At 41.0% G+C, this 22,557-nt stretch overlaps 1 protein-coding gene across 1 annotated transcript in view; it reads right to left on the minus strand.

The window, feature by feature from the left end:
• Nucleotides 1–22,295, minus strand: part of LOC117502465 (myocyte-specific enhancer factor 2D homolog) — a 73,852-nt gene extending 51,557 nt beyond the window's left edge. Inside the window, exons 1-2 of the mRNA XM_034161520.1 lie at nt 22,085–22,295; nt 7,030–7,404 (exon numbers count right to left, since the gene is read on the minus strand). Of these exons, the coding sequence (XP_034017411.1) occupies nt 7,030–7,083 (54 nt within the window). The 5' untranslated portion in view covers nt 7,084–7,404; nt 22,085–22,295. The remainder of the gene's footprint in view (nt 1–7,029; nt 7,405–22,084) is intronic.
• Between the last annotated feature and the right edge of the window lie 262 nt (nt 22,296–22,557).

The raw sequence follows: 22,557 nt of genomic DNA on the forward strand, positions 1-22,557 counted from the left end.
TTGCAACAGTTCTCGGATCTCTTTCACCCACACAGAGCTCATGAAGATCAGGGGAACAACGCCAGCGGATTTGTTTCCCGTTTTTCTCATGTCTTCAGTGGATTTACTGGGCATCTTGGCCAAAGGTGCCCTCACCCTGGCCCATGCACTGAAACGCCAGAAGAGGGGTAGACATGCCGGTGCGGTTGTGGGGCTTCGCCGACGCAGCCATCGCACAGCGCTACCAAGCATATTCCTCTCCAACGTGCGCTCTCTGCAAAATAAAATGGACGGACTCCAGCTACTGGTGGGGAAAAACAGAGATTTCGCTACATCTGCAGTTTTGTGCTTCACAGAGACGTGGCTCTGTGGATCGATACTGGACTCTGCGCTGCAGCTGGCAGTGGTGGAATCTGTTTTGACATCAACGGTGGCTGGTGTAATGACATGACAGTGTTCCAACTGCACTGCTCTCCTGACCTGGAAACTTTTTTTATTAACTACAAACTGTTCTACTTGGCCTGAGTCCACCTCATTCATTCTGGTTGGTGTTTACATACCACAGCAGGCCAACGTGCAGGAGGCACAATGCACACTCGCCGACCAGATACTGTGTGTGGAGATGACTAACCCGAACTCTTTAGTTATTGTACTCTGTGATTTTAACAAAGGTAACCTCTCCCACGAACTCTCCAAATCCAGACAGCTTATTAAATGTCTGACCAGAGAGGAGAGAAATCTGGATCACTGTTACGCAACTGAACAATGCTTATCATGCCATCTCCCGTGCTGGACTGGGCCACTCTGACCATGCCATGGTCCACCTAATCCCTACGCACAGGCAGAAACTAAAGCTCTGCAAACTTGTGGAGCAGTGAGGCTGTGGAGGATCTTCAGGCATGTTTGGAAAACACAGGCTGGGATGTGTTCAATTAAATTAAGATTTTAAAACAAATTTAGGATGTGATCAGGATCTCATAATTACGAGAAAAGAGCTCATAATTACAAGATCAGAATCTTGTAATTACTAGAAAAGATCAGTGGCGAAATTGTTTTATAGATACAATTCTGTACTTCCAGTCCCTCAGTAAAGAAACGGGCTCAGGTCAGCCGATGATAACACATTGTAAAACATAAGTGTGGATTTCCCCTAAGGTGCTGCTGGAAGAATGTTCAGGGAGGAGCATAGAGCGTCTCGTCAAAATGAGACGTGTCTCGCTCCACTCCAGACTTCTAGCTTTCACTCACACAGCCGCACTGACCACTGAGGAACAAAGAGGGGCTCACTCCCAGCCAGGCGCATGCCAGTCTGGGTGGGCCGTGCCCCACCTCGCTGGAGGAGTTTCATTCATCCAGGAACAGTTTAGGGGAAAATCCACACTTTGTGTGCCTATAGAAGTGGTGTGCAATCACACTGCAGTGTTGGAGGATACAAACTGGCGGATTTTTGATTATGACTCTGGAATTCTCATGCTTGTCTTTACTGAGGTACTGGAAGTACGGAAGCACATTGTATGGAAGTGATTCCAAAAAAAAGAGGAAAAATCTTAGTCGTAATTACGCAATCTTTTCTCGTAATTATGAGTGAATGCAATACACTTCCGTAATAGTAGGCCTATTAACAGAATTTAAAAACTGGTATAGAACTTGAAGTGCGCACCGTTTAACCAGCTCTTCCTGCTCCTTGGTCTATGTGCTTCCATGAATCGTTATTGCAATTGGTTGGTGGAGTCCAACTCTCTACCACAGGCCAAATTTATATAATTTATACCATCTACCACGAACCTCTAATCAGGACCAAAACATCAAGACACAAAAACCACTTCTTTTCATCCACAGCTGGACTCGTAAACAATGCCAGAGTCCCCCACTTCATCTGCCTCCTTCCTCCACTACCATAAAGTACAGATTGGTCATCCTTGCACTGAAAGGTAGTGTATATCTGTACTCCAAACACCTGTTTTTGCACTGTCCCATTCCTTTACGTTTTATTTATTTAACAGTGAATACAGTTTGTCTATTGACTCTCACTTCTTATAGAAGTATTTTTCTTTTCTTTTCTTCCTGTTTATGCACCAATAACACCAGTAGCTGGATTTTTGGACATTAAGCAAAATTATTTTTTGCACAGCTTGGGCAGAAAGACACTAGCTTTTCTCGTGCCCAAACCAATAGAAGCATGAGTTTTACGTGAAATTGCTGTGCTAGAAAAACATGCGTTCTATTTGGCCATTAGGATTGGCACCAAAAAAAAAAAAAAAAAGGTTCCACGGGTAAGCAGAAACTAACAAAGTGCACCAATAACACCAGATCAAAATCCTTGTATGTGCAGGCTTACTTGGCAATAAATTTGATTCTGATTCTAATGAGATGAATAAAATGATGAACAGCAAAGAGATTCTGCTTAGTATTGTGTATTTTCTTATCACAACGCATTAAGTAGCTGGAAAGCTATTTAAGGTGCCATATGACATAGTGAACAATATGAACTAACAGTAATGGCATTTGCTGCTGTTTAACATCAGGTTGTTTTAAAAACATATTATGTCACAAATATTAGAACAATAACTTACAAATGTAATTTAAAGCATTAAGCACTCACACCGATTACTTTCCTGCAACAACATACATCTGTGCCAAATGAAGGCAACTTGTGGAAAGACACAAGACACATTAAAAAGTGTGCTGGCAAGCATATGGAGGACTGGGAGCATAAGGTAAATTGTGGTATGATGAAACCACTGAACGTTTTAGCAGTGAGTCAAAGCATTTTGTTTGGAAAAATTCAGGCTCGTCATGCAGCCAACACAATCCAGACTTTGAAGTGGTTAATCTGTGTCTGTGGCAGAGACTCAGACTTGTGACAACAAAAGACAATAAAATTATGAATAAAAATTAAGTTTTGTAAATTTTTGCCAATTCTTGTGGACAACCTGCTTCCGAGGCCATAAAACTGTTCACAACATGCAGCAGAGGTGGGAGACAATGACCTTAAGAACAAAGCAAATAAACAAAAGAGCAGCTTCAGGACGAGAACAATTGACCAAAAACTGAGACTTGACACCCATACAAAACATGCAAATGTATTCCACACTGTACTGCATCTTCTTGAATATTATTTAGACAATTTAAGATCTGTAATTTTGTTCTGACACACCAGGTTAATGCCCATACACAAAATACTAATATATTTTTAGCATATGAAATCATTAAGATGGTGGTGCGCACAGGTACAGTGGTTCAAAGCTCCCCGCTATTTTGCACCTTTTTATGTTTTGTAAGTTTATTTATTCTTCACCTGACAAACACAGCAACCCCGTCTATAGCTGCTAAGACCTGATAAACACTGGATTTCAAGTAAAAATAGAAATTACAACCCCTGGCAAAAATTATGGAATCACCGGCCTCGGAGGATGTTCATTCAGTTGTTTACTTTTGTAGAAAAAAAGCGGATCACAGACATGACACAAAACTAAAGTCATTTCAAATGGCAACTTTCTGGCTTTAAGAAACACTATAAGAAATCAAGAAAAAAATTGTGGCAGTCAGTAACGGTTACTTTTTTAGACCAAGCAGAGGGAAAAAACTGCTCTGACGGCACAAAGTGCCGCAGAGCGACCTTTCTTCACTAAAACGCACAGGTAAGACCTTATATTTACACTGTGTGTGTGTGTGAATTCACACCGCATGAGGAGCAAAGCTTTCAGGAAATCAATTGACATTATCGACTGACATATCTGTTGTGTATTTGAGAACATTTTATTTAACCCCCTACCACCCACCTCATTTTGGCTTGTCAGTGTCTCACAAATAAAAAGTGAAATTTCCCATCAATGGGATATACAGGCTTAGAAGGGGTTTTAACTTTTTACCAGGTAGCACTTTGCAATTATTTTATTTTCCTGTATATATAATGTTACAATAAACAACAAGCAAATTTAGGTTTTGCATTTTGTTCCCATACTGTACCGAAAATGAACCGAACCATGAACTCAAAACCGAGGTACGTATCGAACCATGATTTTTGTGTATCATTACATCCCTACCTAGCAGGCGTCGGAGGTGGCACAGGGAGAGTAAGTAGAAACATGGACCCTGGGCGGGCCTGCTAGCTCAGCTAAGGAACCAATCGCACAGACCTCAGCTACCATCTATCTTCCTCACAAACACCAGATCTCATGCTAACAAGATGGATGAGCTGCAGTCACAGACTGCCTACAACCACTACATCCATGAGTGTTGTCTGCTGATTGTTAGCGAATCCTAGCTGCACCCACCTATCCCCAAACACCACAGTGGGGCTAGCAGGCTGCACCACTTACTGCTATGACTGGCATCCAGTAAGAGCATAGGAGGGGGACTCTGTGTTTTCATGCTTGAGGACTGGTGCTCAACAGCAGAGTAATAAACACCCACTGCTCACCTGACCAAGAGGCCATGTCTTTCTAGTGCCGACCCTTCTACCTGCCATGGGATCTAACTGTAGCCATTGTGTGAAAGCATGCCTACAGAGTAGGGCTGAAACGATTAGTCAATTAAATCGAATAATTCAATTACAAAAAAATGTTTGATGCAAATTCTGTGCATCGAAGCTTCGTTTAACATTGTAGTACATATGCCAGGCCTGTGTGTGGTGCTGTAACGTGCCCATAAAAACAAACAGAAGAAGACTAGAGCATGCACTTAAGCCATGTAAGCCCTAATCAAATTAGCACAATAGCTACAGTTTTCCAATGCAGCACACAGAGTAAAATAAAGCCTTTTAAGAGAAAAACGGTCCATGCTGATCATCTGAAACAGCTTACTGTGCATTTAAAGCGAAGCAGTGTGTTTGTTTTTTTAAATAAAACACTTTCGTCCCCTGCCTGCTCTCCGCTCTACGTGGGGAGTGGCTATTCGCACGGCGGCTGGTGGCTGCCTCTCTCTGCCCGGTGTGAGCAGCTCAGCACTGCCCTCACATAGCTCTATACCCGGCCACACTGACAGTCTCTGGAAGAAGTCCACTGTTCCGTCTGTGTTTTGCTCAGACTTGCACTGAATGTTTCGCTTTTTAATTTTCGCTTTTTTTTGCTTCACAAACACGGTAACTCAAACAAAATAATAATAATAAAAAAACTGACTGCGAGGCTTGCATATTCAACCTCCAGCTGAAATGCATCTGCTGAATCGCAGAGAAAGAGGGGAGGGAAAAAAAAAAAACAAAAAAAAAAAACAAAAAAAAACAAAACTTAAAATAGTTCAATTTTACAAGTTTGCAAAAAAAAAAATAAAAAAAATAAAAAATAGAAAGCCACATCCCATCACCATTTCAGCAAAATATGAAGACTTTGGCCAGACTTTGGATGAGCTCCTGACACCAGGAAAGATCCAAAACTTTAAAGATGTGAAAAAATAAATGATTACCCAGGAAAACAGAAAGGGATACATTAAATTTGACAATCTGTGTGATGGCGCAACGATATTGTGCCATTGCTTAGGAACAGCCCTGGACTGTTGATGTTGTTAAAAACGCAAAAGTACTTTTTATCCGATTACTGGATTAATCTCCAAATAATCGATAGAATACTCAATTACTAAAATAATCGATAGCTGCAGCCCTACTACAGAGTGACCCCCCTCCCCCACCTTGGACAATCAGACCACCTCTCTCTACTCCTCTTCCCAGCCTACACCCCCCTCAGGAGGCAAATAAAACCAGCCACCCAGACCATCAAAGCCTGGCCTGGAAATGCCCTCGCCCAAATGCAGGACTGCTTTGCCTGCAGAGAGTTGAGCATTTTTGAAGTTCAGGACGTGGATAGACACACAGAGCCAGTCCTCTTTTACAGCAGGTGCTGTGTAGAAAACATCACCGAGGACAGACGCATCCGGGTCTTTCCAAACAGGAAGACCTGGATGACAAAGGAAATTCCAGACCCTGATCAGAGCTCATAACTCGGCCTTCAGGACATCAAACAGGCTAAAGACTCCTACAAAAGGAAAATAGAGGGATACCTGATGTACAATAACCCGCATCAGATGTGGAGGGGCATCCAGACCCTAACCAACTACAAAGACCACTCCCCTCCAACATCCTCCAGCATTAGCAGCACACTGGCAAAGGAGCTAAACAGCTTCTTTGTCCGGTTCAAGACCACCACCACATACCTGTAGTCACTGCCTCCCCCTGGTTCCAACACTCACTTCTCTCTCTCTCTCTCTCTACGAGCATGAGGGGAGGAAAACCCTATGAACAGTGAACCCCAGGAAAGCTGCTTGCCCTGATGGTATTCCGGGGTGGAAATTAAATCATGTGTAGACCAACTGGCAGGGATCCTCACCGAACTCTTCAACCTCTATCCGACACATGCCGCCTTTCATGTCTGAAGGCCTCCACCATCATCCCCATCCCCAAACAACCTGCCATAGTCAGCCAGAATGATTACAGACCCATTTTTCTGACGTCTGTAATCATGAAGTGCCTGGAGCGATCAGTCTCCCAGCACATCAGAGATTGCCTCCCTCCCTCCCCTCCCCAATACCATGAAGTGACAGATTGGTCATCCCTGCACTGAAACATACTGTACATCTGTACTCCAATCACCTGTTTTTGCACTGTTCTGTTATGTTTTATTTAACAGTGAATATAGTTTGTCTATTTGACTCTTACTTCTTCTGACAACAAAAGACAATAAAAATAATGAATAAAAATGTAGTTTTCTTCCTGTTTATGCACCAATAACACCAGTAGCTGGATTTTTGGACATTAAGCACAATTATTTTCTGCACAGCTCGGGCAGATAGACACTAGCTTTCCTCATGCCCAAACCAATAGAAGCATGAGTTTCACATGAAATTGTTGTGCTAGCAAAAACACGCGTTCTGTTTGGCCATTAGGCTCGGCACCAAAAACAAACTACAAAAAAAAACAAATGGTTCCGTGGGTAACCAGAAACTTACAAAGGTTGTATTTTTTATTGCCTAACCAGATAAATTAAGAATATTAAAAAATTCAATTAAGATTAAAACAATTTAGGCAAGCACAAAAAGGATGACAACAAAAACACTCACCTGTTTGTTCCTTTCGTCAGTGATCCGTTGGATCTGAATTTTTTTCCTACCCATGATGCCTTGTAGTTATGGTGGCAAGTAAAATCACTCAAGTAGATAAGTGTCTCTCAGAGGATCAAAGAGGAAGTGCAGCCTACCTCTTAGATGTGCCCAAAGACACTCAGACAGTTATGCATGTCAGGATACACACACACATTTCTCTACACAGGTGTGGTGAGGAAATGCAGTCGATGCGGTGGCTAATTAGCAGCGTGAGTGTAAAATGGGCACTGCAGAGATTTGCAAGGCTGAGGAGTTGGGATCTTTTAGTGCATCTTTGATTCAACAGGGACAAATCTTCCCTGCAGCTGTTGTGGCATGGGCGTCACTCCTCTCCTGCAGGACAAAGAGACAAAGAAGGGTCACTCCAATATTCGTATACACAGCTTCACACTGAAGAAAAATGGCTCAGATGCAAGATAATCACAATTAACATCCTTTAAGGGGGACTTTCTATCAATTATATCCTTGTGACAGACAAGCAGAGGTCACATATTCAGTAAAATGGAGCTACACAATATGAGGGAAAAAAATTAAATGGTCCAATCATGCCACTCAGTGCAGTTCACTCAAAAATAAGGGTGACAACAATGCTGTCTGATTATGATGGTAGGGGGCACAGACAATTAAAGGTATTGTGAAGTGTTTGGGTACCAGGCAACAAAGGTCATTTCAATGGCAAAACTGTTTTTGAATTAATGTAACTATACAATTGATTCTTTACCTAAAATTTAGACTATATGATGCAAGTTACTGATTTACAAATTACAGTCTCATAAAACACTTCTTCATGGTGACACAAAAATAAAAATTCATAAAACCCCTAATACATCACTTTGACTTAATAGATTGCAATTCAGGGCTGTGAAATGAAAATTGGAAAATCCGAGGAAAATTCTCAGGGGGTCTGGGGGGCACAGCTCCCCAGGAGCCGGGGTCTAGGGCCTTGTGGGGCCCCAGAAACAAAAATAAATTTTCATCTACTGATACATTTTCAACATCTCCTGGAAGAACAAATCTCAAAATTAGTGCATATTTAAATGATCCTAGATTCAACCTTTCATTTGACCTGTCAATGATCACGTTGAAATAACAGAATATGACATGGAAGTAGGACCTGGAATGATTTTCCTTTTAATTGTAAACCAAATGATGCATTAACTCAGAACAATTAAACTACATGAAATTCATGAAGACTGAAAATACTGTTAAACCATGTCAAAAACCACAGCTAAAGATTGTAGAATATTTAAAAAATCAGGGTAAAATATCAATAACATACATTATAGTAAAAAAGCCACATATTCTTGTGTAAATTCCTGTAAATCCACTCAAAGCCACAGTCTTTTTTCCCATGAAAAAGTCAACATTAATAAAAACTAACTTACATTGTTGTGTAAATTCATGTAGCCTAAATTCATTCAAAGCTACGTCTTTTTTTCAAGGAGAGAAAGTCGAGATTAATGAACGAAAAAAAGGCACATAATCTTTTTGAAATCCTGTTTGAACAGCACAATGTTTATTTTCCAGAGAGAGAAAAAAAAATTCGTACCAGTTCATTTTTCCCGTTTATCCTTCAGGTGTGTTCATGAAGCCAGTAACAATTCCATGGATTCTTGTCCTTATCACACTTTTTCAAACCGTCTTTCTCACCATCTTCTCTGTCTGATGTCGCTCCGTGACACAGACATGCTGCAAAATTCTTCTTTTAAAAACTTGAAAGTTCTAAAAGTTTGCGACGTCCACATGCTACTTTTAGCTAAGCTTCGCACAGGAGCCACACAGTGTCACCGCAGCAACCAACCAGCCCCGCTTTACGACAACTGTCGTAACAGCCAGGCTTTGAGTGGCATTTATTCTCCTCGAAACTCTGCGGATCCGAGGAAACTGATTGTATCTGTAACACACAGATCAGTGTCCGCGGACTTATAAAACTTGCATGATGTCGATAAAAAAGAACGCTTTGCGATAAGCATTTTAAAAACTCAGTTACGATCACTTTTAAAGAGTACAACACCCCCCCCCCCCCCCACGACGAGTTTTCACAGCCCTGGCAATTACAATAAAGAAATCAGTGGATTACAATTTTATACACAAAATAGTTGAAGCTCAACTAAAATGTAAGAAATATCATGTACGAGGTCTATTAGAAAAGTATTCGACCTTATTATTTTTTTCAAAAACCATATGGATTTGAATCACGTGTGATTACATCAGACATGCTTGAACCCTTGTGGGCATGCAAGAGTTTTTTCACGCCTGTCGGTTACGTCATTCGCCTGTGGGCAGTCTTTGAGTGAGGAGTCGCCCACGCTCTCGTCGATTTTTTCATTGTTTAGGAATAGCTCAGAGACTGCTACTTTGTTTGATCAAAATTTTTTCAAAACTGTAAAGCACAACTGAGAGGACACCATTCGATAAATTCAGCTGGTTTTCGGTAAAAATTTTAACGGCTGATGAGAGATTTTGGTCTGGTAGTGTCGCCGTAAGGACGGCCCACGGCGCCTGACGGCGATCTGCGCTTCGAGGCTGCAGCGTCTCGCCGTTTCAAGTTGAAAACTTCCACATTTCAGGCTCTGTTGACCCAGTAAGTCGTCAGAGAACTTTCAGAAGAAGTCGGCATGAGGAGTTTATTCGGACATTTCATTGTTAACGGACATTTTGTAATAAAAGAACGTGCGGGCAGAGTCGCATGTCGGGCCGGACCCGACCGCGGGGGGGTCGCGACAGGAAAAACACCTCCGTTGGAAACCTTAAACGGGCAAGTTGGAACATGCCCAAGCTGTTAAACAATTTCTCAGTTACTTGTTGAAAGCCATCAAAAGCCGCCTGAATTTTACAAATGGTTTTCAACACGGAGGTGTTTTTCCTGTCGCGGCGCACACAGATTCGCTGAGTCGTCACGGAAACGACTCGGCGAATTTGCGCGCGCGTCTTTCATTAAAAAATGTCCTTAAACAGTGGAATGTCCGCATAAAGTCCTCATGCCGGCCTCTTCTGAATCTTCTCTGTTCTCTCACGACGTCCTGGGTGAATTAAGCCTTAAATTAGGATGTTTTCAGGTTGAAACAGGCCGACGACGGCACCTGGAAGCGCTGCGCGACGTCCCGCTCCGTGGGAAGTCCTTACAGCGACAGAAACACCCCATAATCTCTCATCAGCCGTTAAACTTTTCAACGAAGACCAGCTAAATTTCTCGAATAGTGTCCACTCGGATATTCCTCACAGGTCCAGAAAAAATTTTTGATAAAGCAACGTGCGCCGTCTCGAGCAGCGTGTGAAACAAAGGAATTCAGCCGAGAGGGCGGGACCACATCTCAATCAAGGCCTGCCCACAGGGAAATGACGTCACCGACACGCGTGAAAAAACTCACGCATGCGCACGAGGGTTCAAGCATGATTGGCGTAATCGCACGTCATTCAAATCCATATAGTTAAAAAAAAAATTAAAGTGTCGGTTTCTTATCTAATAGACCTCATACTTATGAACAATGCATCGGCAGCTTCCCTGCACCCGCCCGTCTGTCAAAGTAGATTAGATGAATTCAAGAACTTTTTAAAGTGGAAAATACCACTCCAGAAGTGAAAATGAGACACTGACTACAAATTAGGGGCTGACTAATTATCGGCCTGGCCGATTATCCGAGCTAATATTCAATATTTTTATGGTTATCTGTCATTTCTAAAGCATATTTAGTAATAAGACTTTCGTTTTAAAAACACACTACTTTGGCTTGGATACACCTGCAGTTACTACACTTCAGTGATTCATATTTGATCCACCATGATAACTTGCCTTTTTAAAAAAAATATTAACCTAAAATTTGCCAATCCACATTTGTGAACTGCTGTCCCCATATGATCAGTCTGCCTTACTGCCACTGCCGGAGGAGGCAATGATTAGGCAATGAAGCTACTGTAATTACAAAAGTTTATATTTTATATGAATTTCACAGATGGAATGTTGGTGGAATAGCAATGCTGCCTATGATGATTCTACATCTGTACAGAGTGATGTTTTAGGAGATGACATCAAGTCAATGCTGTCTGGTGTGACGGTATGACGTTGAAAACACAAAATTAAAAAAAATAAAAATTTACAGAGCAAGTAACTTTATTCAATGTGAGTGACATGATATGCAATCCAATTCAAAATTGGGTAATAAAAAAAGTTTACACTTCACATTGTCACTCTGCAAAAACAGTCACTCTCTGCTCATAAGATTAAAACTGCTGTATGCAAGTTTTCAAGAAGGCAGCAAATACTATGTCCATCTAATATTAATGTGATTTTAACCTTTTAAATATTATTTATGACCTTTGCATAACATCAAATGACATGAAATATGATATAAAATAAGTAATTTGAATTATATTTAACAAGCTTAAATTGCTCAAGTTTCAGCTTTTACAACAGATTAATAAAAAAAAAAAATACAAATCTTGTTTTATTTTGTTCTGCTTTGCATTGGCCCTCTGATGTCTGAGAAGGGCCCACCATTGGACAAAATTACCCACACCACCTGTATGAAATATGAATCACTGTTTTCTTATGACTGCGACAGACTGGTGTCCTGTCCTGGGTGTACCCCACCTCGAGCTCTATGACTGCTGGGATAGGCTCCAGCCCCCTGCGACGCTTGATTGGACTAAGCGGTTGAAGATGAGTGTGTGTTTTCTTATGTGTTCAGACATACCATTAAAAGAAGGTAGCAGCGTGCAGACTGGAGCAGCATCTGCTATATTTAATTGTTCAAATTTATAATAATGCTGCTTACAGGTCCCTCCCCTTTTTGTGTGAAGGTCATGTTGAAAGGCTCACTGAATTAAACATATGCCGCAAGAAAGTTTTGTGTTAACAGTTTGTGGTGTTCTAAATTTTTTCACAATTTTGAGACCTTTTTTACTGAAGGTAAGTATCACTTATCCATCTCCTACATTAATAATCCGTATCAAACCTGAAAAAGCCATACTAGTCGACCTACAAATGGATCTCAATCTTTCATTTAACCCAGCACCTCTGTTGTAATGAAAGTGACACTAAAATGTGCAATTAAAGCCAACAAAAAAGTAAGTGACAGAAAAGCAGTTTTTAAAATGGTGCGCATCAGCATTCACCACTTTAATACATTTTTAAAAGGTTATACTTTCTGTTTCGTAAACCCATTATATGTTCAATCTAATAGGATCATCGTTATCCCCAAATCCTTATGCCTGTTTTCTCCAAGTAATCTCAACTCTGTGGCAATTGTGTTAAATTTTTCCCTCCAGTCTTGACCTTCCACATCCGCACTTTCCTGTGGGATTGCTGTTAGGCCAGACGGAAAAAATGACATCTCCAATGGAGTGCACACAGGCCTCCAAAAACCTTATTTAAACAGAGAATAGCCAGCATGAGAACAAATCAGAGGGTGAAATTCAGCAGAGATTACAACACGATTAATGCCAATACCATAGTTTCACAAAGCACAAATATATTTGACGTATATGATACAATACACAGCGGAGTTGTTTTTTGTTCTTGTTTTTGCTTATGTGGACAACGGATAAACATTCGTGATGATGGCAGGGGGAATGAAGAAAGTAAGTCCTACACGGGACCTGAAGCGGGATGGGACACCAGTCCAATGCAGGTTACTTCCCCAGAATTAAATTAAAATAGAATTCAACCCATTATAAAAGCAGCCAAAACCTTCAAGGAAATTGTTTGGTAACAGCTGTTCTGCATTCACCTTACAGATGAATATGAAACTCTTAATTCTTCTAAAGAATTAAAAGCTCATGACTGTCAAATCAATACAGATTAGCAATTAATCAGGCTAACTTTCAAAACTCACCTGATACTCAAAGGACAGAGCATACATGAGGGCTAAAATGGTGCATTTTGTACATTAATTTGTAGTCATGTGTGTGCTGAACTGTATCATGGATCATTCACTCATCAGGTGTAACTGTAGGGCACTAGCACAAAACAATTTCCACAAGATCTACAATTATGCCATAATCACAGAGAGAAAAAAGAAAATAAATTAAAAATGCTTGATTACGTCGAGGCCACCAACTCTGCCACTGATATGGTACAATATTAATTTTGATTTGCCTTGAAATGACCAGAACAGAGCTACACTGCAAAGCTTCTGTATAGCCTCACTTTCCCTGACTGCCCCTCATTACTGTAATTGACATATTCATCCCTCCTCTTCCCCCTTAAGGCGCTGATGGCTCAATTAGGAGCTGGCCAGAGGACTGATTGGGTACCAAGGTAATGAGGTCACCGCTGGGCTCAAACATGCACTGCAACCAAGCTAAGCTAGCTATGTGAAATACAAAGAAACAGAAAAGACACTGTTGGCAAGAAAACCTGAAGATGCTTCAAAAAGCACTAGACCGAACGCTATAATAGTGGTGAATAAATGAAATGTAGCTGGACAAGGTTTGCCTCATTATTTCAAGAGGACACGTGGGGAGGAGCATACACATTATTTGAATAATCTAAGGGATAGCTAAGCAACGCTTGAATATTCTTGTGATGAACGGGATCGCAATCAAGCTCATGGTAGGCATTTGCCTGTTTTGAAGTAGCATAATTACTGGCAGTGACCTTTAGAAGATAATGCATTAGCCAAAGAAATGTGTGTGCCAAAAGCCTTGATATAAATGGTCAGAGACTCAAATATGACTTGCAGCTGGGTTTGACTATCCCCAGCTCTGAGACACAGGGTTTAGGATGGCCTTTATAGCGCAATATGAACTGCCGGGAAGTAGACGTGGTTAAGTTTGCACCCATTCAGTCTTGGGACTCTACATGAACTTTACACCTAACAAGAAGAAAAGAAGGAAAGGGGGGAAAAAAATAAATCAAGACAAGGACAAAATATTGATGCAGTGCATCCAGAAAGTGTTCACAGCACTTCACTTTTTCCACATTTTGTTATGTTACAGCCTTATTCCAAAATGGATGAAATTAATTTTCTTCCTTAAAATTCTATATACAATGCCCCATAATAACAATGTGAAAAAAGTTCTGAGATTTTTGCAAATTTATCCATCCATCCATCCATCCATCCATCCATTTTCTTCCGCTTTATCCGGAGTCGGGTCGCGAGGGCAGCAGCTCAAGCAAAGCCGCCCAGACCTCCTGATCCACACACACCTCCCCCAGCTCCTTCGGGGGAACCCCAAGGCGTTCCCAAGCCAGCCGAGAGATGTAGTCCCTCCAGCATGTCCTGGGTCTTCCCCGGGACCTCCTCCCAATGGGACGTGCCCGGAACACCTCTCCAGCGAGGCGTCCAGGGGGCATCCGGAAAAGATGCCCCCTGCAAATTTATTTAAAAAAAATAAATTCTCAGCTTTTGCCATGAAGCTCAAAATTGAGCTCATGTGCATCCTATTTCCACCGATCATCCTTGAGATGTTTCTACAGCTTAAGTGAAGTCCACCTGGGTTAAACTGGTTTGACTGGACATGATTTGGCAAGGCACACACCTGTCTACGTACAAGGCCCCACTGTTGACAGTGCATGTCAGAGCACAAACCAAGCATAAAGTCTCAGGAATTGTCTGTAGACCTCTGAGACAGGATTGTTTCAAGGCACAATACTGGGGTTAGGGTACAGAAACATTTCTGCTGCTTTGAAGGTCCCAATGAGCACACTGTCCTCCATCATCCATAAATAGAAGAAGTTCGGACCCACCGGGACTCTTCCTAGAGCTGACCGCCTGTCTAAACTGAGCTATCAGGGGTGAAGAGCCTCAGTCAGGAAGGCGACCAAGAACCTGATGGTCACTGTTAGAGCTCCAGCATTCCTCTGTGGAGAGAGGAGAACCTTTCAGAAGAAAAACCATCTCTGCAGTAATTCACCAATCAGGCCTGCATGGTGAAGTGGCCATACGGAAGCCACTCCTTAGTAAAAAGCCTAAGGCAGCCCGTCTGAAGTTTGCCAAAAGGCACCTGAAGCACTCTCAGACCACGAGAAGCAAAATTCTCTGGTTTGATGAGACAAAGTGTGGACTCTTTGGTGTGAATGCTTCATGCTTCATCTTTGAAGGAAACCAGGCACCATCCCTTCAGTGAAGCATGGTGGTGGCAGCATTATGCTGTGAAGATGTTTTCAGCAGAAGAAACTGGGAGACTAGTCAGGATTGAGGGAAAGATGAATGCAGCAATGTACAGCAGGACAATGACCCGAGGCACACAGTGAAGATATCAAAGGAGTGGCTTCAGGACAACTCTGTGAATGTCCTTGAGTGGCCCAGCCAGAGCCCAGACCTGAATTGATTGAACATCTCTGGAGAGATCTGAAAATGGCTGTGCACTGAAGCACCCCATCCAACCTAATGTAGCTTGAGAGGTGCTGCAAAGAAGAATGGCCACAACTGCCCAAACATAGGTGTGCCAAGTTTGTGGCATCAAGAAGACTTAAGGCTGTAATTGCTGCCAAAGGTGCATCAGTAAAGTAAAGAGCAAGGGTGTGAATACTTACGTACATGTAATTTCTTAGTTTTTTGTTTTTAATAAATTTGCAAAAATTTTGAAAAAAAAAATTCAAGTTGTCATTATTGGGTGTTGTAGTAGAACTTTGAGGGGAAAAAAATGAATTAACCCATTTTGGAATAAAGCTGTAAGATAACAAAACATGGAAAAAGTGAAGCGCTGTGAATACTTTACAGATGCACCATATCTTTATGATTCATTTTACACAAGAATACGCTGCTGGAACTGATAACACTTGTTTTCAGTTGAATCTGTAACAGTCATCATGTTACCAAGTACCATTTCCAACTTCCCGATGATATATACTGCATTATTACACAGAATCCAGGGTTGGTTACAAAAAAAACCCTACTTTTTTTCCCTAAAAAGTCATGATTTTTTTTATGTTTTTGATTTAAATACTTTCATTGATTTAAATTGACTTTTTCATTTTTATTTATTTCACTCTTCTAAATGAGACTATACATATAATATTATATTAGTTCTAAAAAAAAATTAATTGCATCTAATGCACCAGTTGTGACTTATGATCTGGAAAATACGGTGCTCAATATGGACAAATCTAAGAGCATATTACACATGTGACAAGCTTAGGGATGGGTATTGATAAGATTTTATCGATATTGATGCCATTATCGATTCCGCTTATCGCTTCGATTCCTTGTCAGTTCCCTTATCGATACCTCTTTTGAATTTTCTGTGTACTATAAGTAGGTTTTACAGGTTTTCTATGTTGACAACATTTTATTGAGTCTTAAATATGAAATTGGGCACTGGATCCTTGATCTCTGGACATAAATAGAAATAAACAAAATCTTTACTTTTTGTCAAAACCATTTCCTTTCAGACATTTTGGCATGAATGCCACTCCATACCTCTGAGCTGAGCTCAGCCGGCTGCACGTCAGCACAAGACGTCTCATTTTGGGAGGGGGAAAAAAAAAAGTTTTGATCGATTGCAGTCTATTGTTTGTATTACGACGTTTGTAAAGAGCTGTCATTTGATTTAAACGGCTTTGAAGTTATCAATTCCGACCAGACTATCTTTCTAACTTGACTCTGCAGAGAGGATGATTCTCGTTTCTTTCTCACAACAAAGGCCCCAGTTAGTGACTTTAATCCACACAAAGGTGACTCACGACTGACATATTTTAATGGCTTTGAGAGGAGTTAAGAAGCGAATTTGCCAATTCTGAAAAGCAGCGAAGCAAAGAATATTTCATACTTCTCAGAACACGTTTGGACTGTATGAAACAACAAGAAGAGCAAGTCAACAAGCCAAATCTAAGGAGTTTGTGTTCTAAATAGAGATTTTACTTTCAAACATTTAATTACACTGCAAATTTACCATACCTTCAACTATCTGTTCAGTGGTGACAAGAAGCAGTTTACTTGCGTTTTGTGCCTCGTTCAGTAGCACTGATCAGCTCATTAGCTTCTGACTGCTAATGCCGGGTTTGTGTTAAAAATAAATGCACTGAGTTTTCAAATATTTAATCACACTGCGCATTTAAACTCACCTATGATTGTCTAATCAGTGGCCAAAAAGAAGCCATGTACTGAAGTTCCTTGTGCCCATTATAATAAATTTAAAAAGCTTATTAGCTTCTGATTGCTAATGTGGTGTTTGTGAGGATCCTCAGGTCTCAAGCCAACCTCCTGGTGCAATTTACAGTGCAGAAAATATGGTACTCAATATGGACAGATGTAAAAGAAGATTACACAGTAAAAATAATATATATATTTTTTTTTTTTACTACAAAGTGTTGTTTGAGCTCCAAGAAGTGAAGAAACAAGGAGGGACAAAGAGAGAGATTTGATGGTAAGCGGCATGGAAACTGAATGAAGCCACTCCTTTAATATCTTGGCTGTGTGCTTAGGGTTATGGTCCTGCTGAAAAATGAACCATCGCCCCAGTCAGAGGTCAAGGGCTCTCTAGAACAGGTTTTCATCTAGGATGTCTCTGTACATTGCTACAGTCTTTCCCTCTATTCCGACTAGTCTACCAGTTCATGACGCTGAAAAACATCCCATGCTTCACTGTAGGGATGGTGCCTGATTTCTTTCAAACATGACGCCTGGTAATCACACCAAAGAGTTCAGTAGTTGTCTCATCAGACCAGAGAATTTTGTTTCTCATGGTCAGAGTCCTTCAGGTGCTTTTGGATAAACTCCAGTTGAGCTGTCATGTGCCTTTTACTAAGAACTGTCTTCCATCTGGGCACGCTACCATACAGGTCTGGTTGGTGGATTACTGCAGAGATGGTTGTGCCTTTGGAACATTCTCTATCCACAGAGGAATGCTGGAGCTCTGACAGAGCGACCATCGGGTTCTTGGTCACCTCCCTGACTAAGGCCCTTCTCCCCCAATCGCTCCATTTAGATGGACAGCCAGCTCTAGGAAGAGTCCTGGTGAATCCGAACTTCTTCCATTTATGGATGATGGACGCCACTGTGCTCAATGGGACCTTCAAAATAGCAGAAAGGTTTCTGTACCCTTCCCCAGATTTGTGCCTTGAGACCATCCTGTCTCAGAGGTCTACAGACAATTCCTTTGACTTCATGCTTGGTTTGTGCTCTGACATGTTCTGTCAACTGTGGGACATTATATGTAGACAGCTGTGTGCTTTTCCAAATCATGTCCAATCAACTGAATTTACCACAGACAGGACTTCAATTAAGCTAACAGTGGTGGGCACAGCTAACTGAAAAATTAGCTTTGATAACCCTAAACTGATAAACCGCTGAAAAAATTTAGGGAAAGTTACAGTAACCGCTAACTTTTCGTACTGACTCGGTACACTGTCGGCTACTGATAAGCCAGTTTCGAGTTTAAGCACGGCAGGGGCTTCTGAGCAAATTCAAGGGCGATCACAAACCCAAAATGAACACACGAAAAATAAATCAATAAAAAATAAAACCCCAAACACTGTCAGCATTTTTGTCAAAGAAGACACCGTTTATCTCTATATTATATAGTGTGACAAGCTGCATGGAAGAACAAGCCAGAGCTTTTGTCTTTATGCACCCTGCCAGCTGCTGCAAAAAAGTGTTATTTACTTTTCACACACAACACAGAGGGTGGCAGAAGACGTCAAACGCAAGGCACTTTTCACTGATGGTGACAACATAATTCTTCACCAAATGGACAACACTAATTGAACTGCAACACCACAACAAATCTATAACACTAACAACACTGCTAAACCAACATATACCACAATAACAATGAACTCCAAACCCAGAACTCCCATAATGCACTGCACATTGACTGCTTTAAAGACAGTGTGTACATGCAAATCTTTACTTTTTTAAGTGAAAACACACTTATTGCTGTATTCTTATGTAAAGACAAAACTTACGGTTTTCTTCGGAGGGGAAGCTCAATGCGACGGATGAGGTGTAGATTTTACCAGTCACATTGAACACAACACGGGTGAGCCATTCCTGTGTTTATACAGCAATAAACTGTGACTATTGATACTGCGATTTACTGCTTTTATAAAGATGATGACCGTGTTTAGGATTTTATTTTTTATTTATTTTTCATGCATTTACTTTGTGTTTATGAATGCAGCTCCGTTAACGGTTTATGAATATTGTAGCGATCGCCGGGCTGTGAATGATTGTGCTGCAATGCATTATGGGAGTTCAGGATTTGTTTTTTTTTTTATTGTGGCTCATGTTGGTTTAGCATTGTTGCTAGTGTTACAGATTTGTTGCGTTTTTGTAGTTCAAGTAGTGCAGTTAGTTTTGGTGAAGAGTTATGTTGTCACCATGAGTGAAAAGTGCCTTGCATTTGAAGTCTTCTGCCACCGTGCTGTGAAGGCACAGTGAAGAGAGTGCTCTCACCTTTCTGAACGGAAGGCTGAGCTCTTCACAGTGACCTGACTGCTGCAGACACACAACAGACAGGAACTAACATGTATGATTTCAGAGTTTACAAGCATTTGTGACTTAAGCTTTATTCACGTTACGAGCAAAAAATTAGCAGACTAACAGATAGTGGAACAAAATTTAGCGGAAGCTAATTAGTCCGGTAATGGTTTTCAAAGTTAGCCGAAAACCTAATCCGCTAACAAAACAGTTAACTTCGCTAATTAGCGGATTAGTGAAACTGTGCCCGCCACTAGCTGTAACTAAACATCTCAAGGATGATCAGTGGAAACAGGATGCACTTGAGCAAAATTTTGAGATTCATGGCCAAAGGCTATGAATACTTATGTACACGTGATTTATTTAGCATCTGGACACGTATGAATTTGATACCCACACTGCTGCACAATTCGTCGTGCCAATGTGACCTGCTTTGTCCCGTTTGACACCACGTTATATAAAATAATTTTGTTGCTGAAAACGCATTTGCTCTCAGAACTTGGCTGATGAAACCATTTGTCATTGCTCCCAGAATCACAGAGAAATTATCTGCAGCCTCTCTCATGTGTGTTGTGCAGTGGAGAACGCATTTGGAATCATCTCAAAGGTAATTATTTATAAAATTTATATTGTAATGTATTGGTCAAATAGTTGCATTGTCATTCTTATGTGTTAGATAATGTAGCTGTAAAATTCTGTTTATTATAGATGTAGCATCTCATTCAGATGCGCTGCAGCAATGACATGCATTGACTTGCAGTGACACAAAGTGTTTTCGAATAGGTTGCACAATGTTGGCATCTAATTCATAAAATTAATGTATGCCAGATGTTTTGAACATTTCAAAGTTTTCTTTGGGTACTGGCTTGCAGCTGTGCACAGTTCAGGCGCAGTTTACAAGTTTACTCACTGGCACGCCAGACTGCATGCCAGTGCAGGAATCAAATTTGTGTAAGAGTTAAGATGCCTTTAGGTTTTTTTAATTGTTATTTTGAATAATTTGCAAAGATCTCAAAACAAATTTTTCACATTGTTATTATGGGGTATTGTGTGTAGATTTTTTGGATTTCATCCATTTTGGAATAAGGCTGTAACATAACAAAATGTGAAAAAAGTGAAGTGCTGTGAATACTTTCTGGATGCACTGCAGATCGCATACAGAATAGAAATATTTACCACTCTGTCAAAACCCAGATTAGGCATATTAGTTGGAATGTAGTTATTCAAATTTTAAGGCTCCTGGCTGACGCACCATACAAGAGCTAACAGGGGTTTAGCTACACTTGGTCAAAGACACTTTGATATAAACTGTAGTTCTTTCTGGGATTAGACCTGTGAACTATGAATGCAATGGGGCCAGTCACAGAGTGGGGTCTTGCTGTAAAAAACAAAAAAAAAACAACTATCATTTTCATTCTTATCTGAACAAACTTCACACAGATTACTTTGTAACCCTGCTGTATTTGCAAGTGCAGCTATAACTCTAGGGTAGCCCACCTTTTTTGTCAACATGTTCCTCAGCTTATATGATGCAAGTTCAATTTCAATTGGTTTTTATACCAGTCACTGGTTGCATGCTCTCTTTTTTGCTTTGATCAAACAACACTGTAGTAGGAAACGGTTGCATACTTTAATATGCAAGCTAAAACCTGCAGATGTTCTCAAGTCTATATCTGTTAGACTTGTCCATATATAATATAAATGTCCAAAGCCGATGACTTCTCTTGTACAAGACATCAGCAGAACTTCAGAAGCCACAGAGAAAGCTTCATGATGGCTGTGGATCAGGAGAGATAAGTCGTGGACTAATGCTACTTGGACACAAGTAGCGTTGATCACTCGGGGAGGAGTCACCAGAGTGGGGAGGTATACAGTTGAAAGGCTAGAAACCCCCTTGGGCCCCTACCACCACTGATGTGTCCAAGCCTTCATGTATTTTCTCCAACAGCCTATTATGATGTCACAAAGACTAATATGGACCCAAGTTTAAATCCTGCCTCCATTGGTTCCTGGAGGTAATTGTGGTAATTAGTGCTCTTGTGGAAGTATGCCCTCTAAAATTGCCATTTTTCTTAATCTGCAAAGCAACTGGATGAACGTCTTCAAACAATAATATTACATCGAATTAACCAGTTTTCACCTAATCAGACTGTTGGCAAGTGGACATGAGGCTGTTTTATCAAAGTGTAAGAAAGACTGAAGCTGAATCATCTAAAAACATTATGACAGATGGAGCCTGGAGACCAGAAGGCCCACTGACGGCAGACAGGTCCCATGGACAGAGCCGAATTTTGGCAACTTGAAGGACAAGACTGAACAAATCGTGTGGCCTAATTGAACCGAAGCAGATCTGAACAGGAACGTTTTACAGAGCAGATGACGAGCTGTTTTGTTTTTTTTACAGGCCATTTCACAATTTTCTCGTAATGACTCCGACCGACAGCCATTACCTTCCTACTCTGTCTCATTTTGGCAAGCCGGAGCACACAACATCTTAATCATATTAATGCATCTTAATACAAATTATTCGTCTATATAATAGATACACAGTGTGGCGTAGTACTTCGTATTTACAATAATATCGCACGAAGCTCTCCCCCTGTGCGAGGAAAAAAAGACGCAAGAAGGAAATGTATCACTCCACTTACCCTGAAATATTGCTGCTAAACACCAAAGATAGGCCCGTCACCACCGGTTTCACGGGTGACCTGTCTTAATTAAGACGCTTGCTGACTTAATTAAAGTGTAAAGACGTCTCCTTTCACATAAACCAGCGGCATTTTGCTTCATTTAATGTTGAAGTAACTACACTGTCCACCCAAGCGATACAGTGCGGCCAGTGTACGATTAGCGTCATTGACATTAGCCTGTGATTGACTTGTCGAATAACCAATAAGATCGCGACGCTGGAGCATATCGTCCAATCACAAAACAACATTACGGAGGTGGGATGGTTTACACGAGAGGACATGACGGAGGTGACGGCCATGTTCTGCGATAGTGTTTGTATCCCTCCGCCTCAGTATTTACCTTTTGCATGATTTTGCATGTGGGGAAAATGTCACTGTAACCTCACTGTGTTCTGCCCGCTTTCCATAAGAAAAGCCGCTAGGTCGTTTGT

This window comes from Thalassophryne amazonica, chromosome 20 (assembly GCF_902500255.1).
Source record: "Thalassophryne amazonica chromosome 20, fThaAma1.1, whole genome shotgun sequence".
Classification (NCBI taxonomy): domain Eukaryota; kingdom Metazoa; phylum Chordata; class Actinopteri; order Batrachoidiformes; family Batrachoididae; genus Thalassophryne; species Thalassophryne amazonica.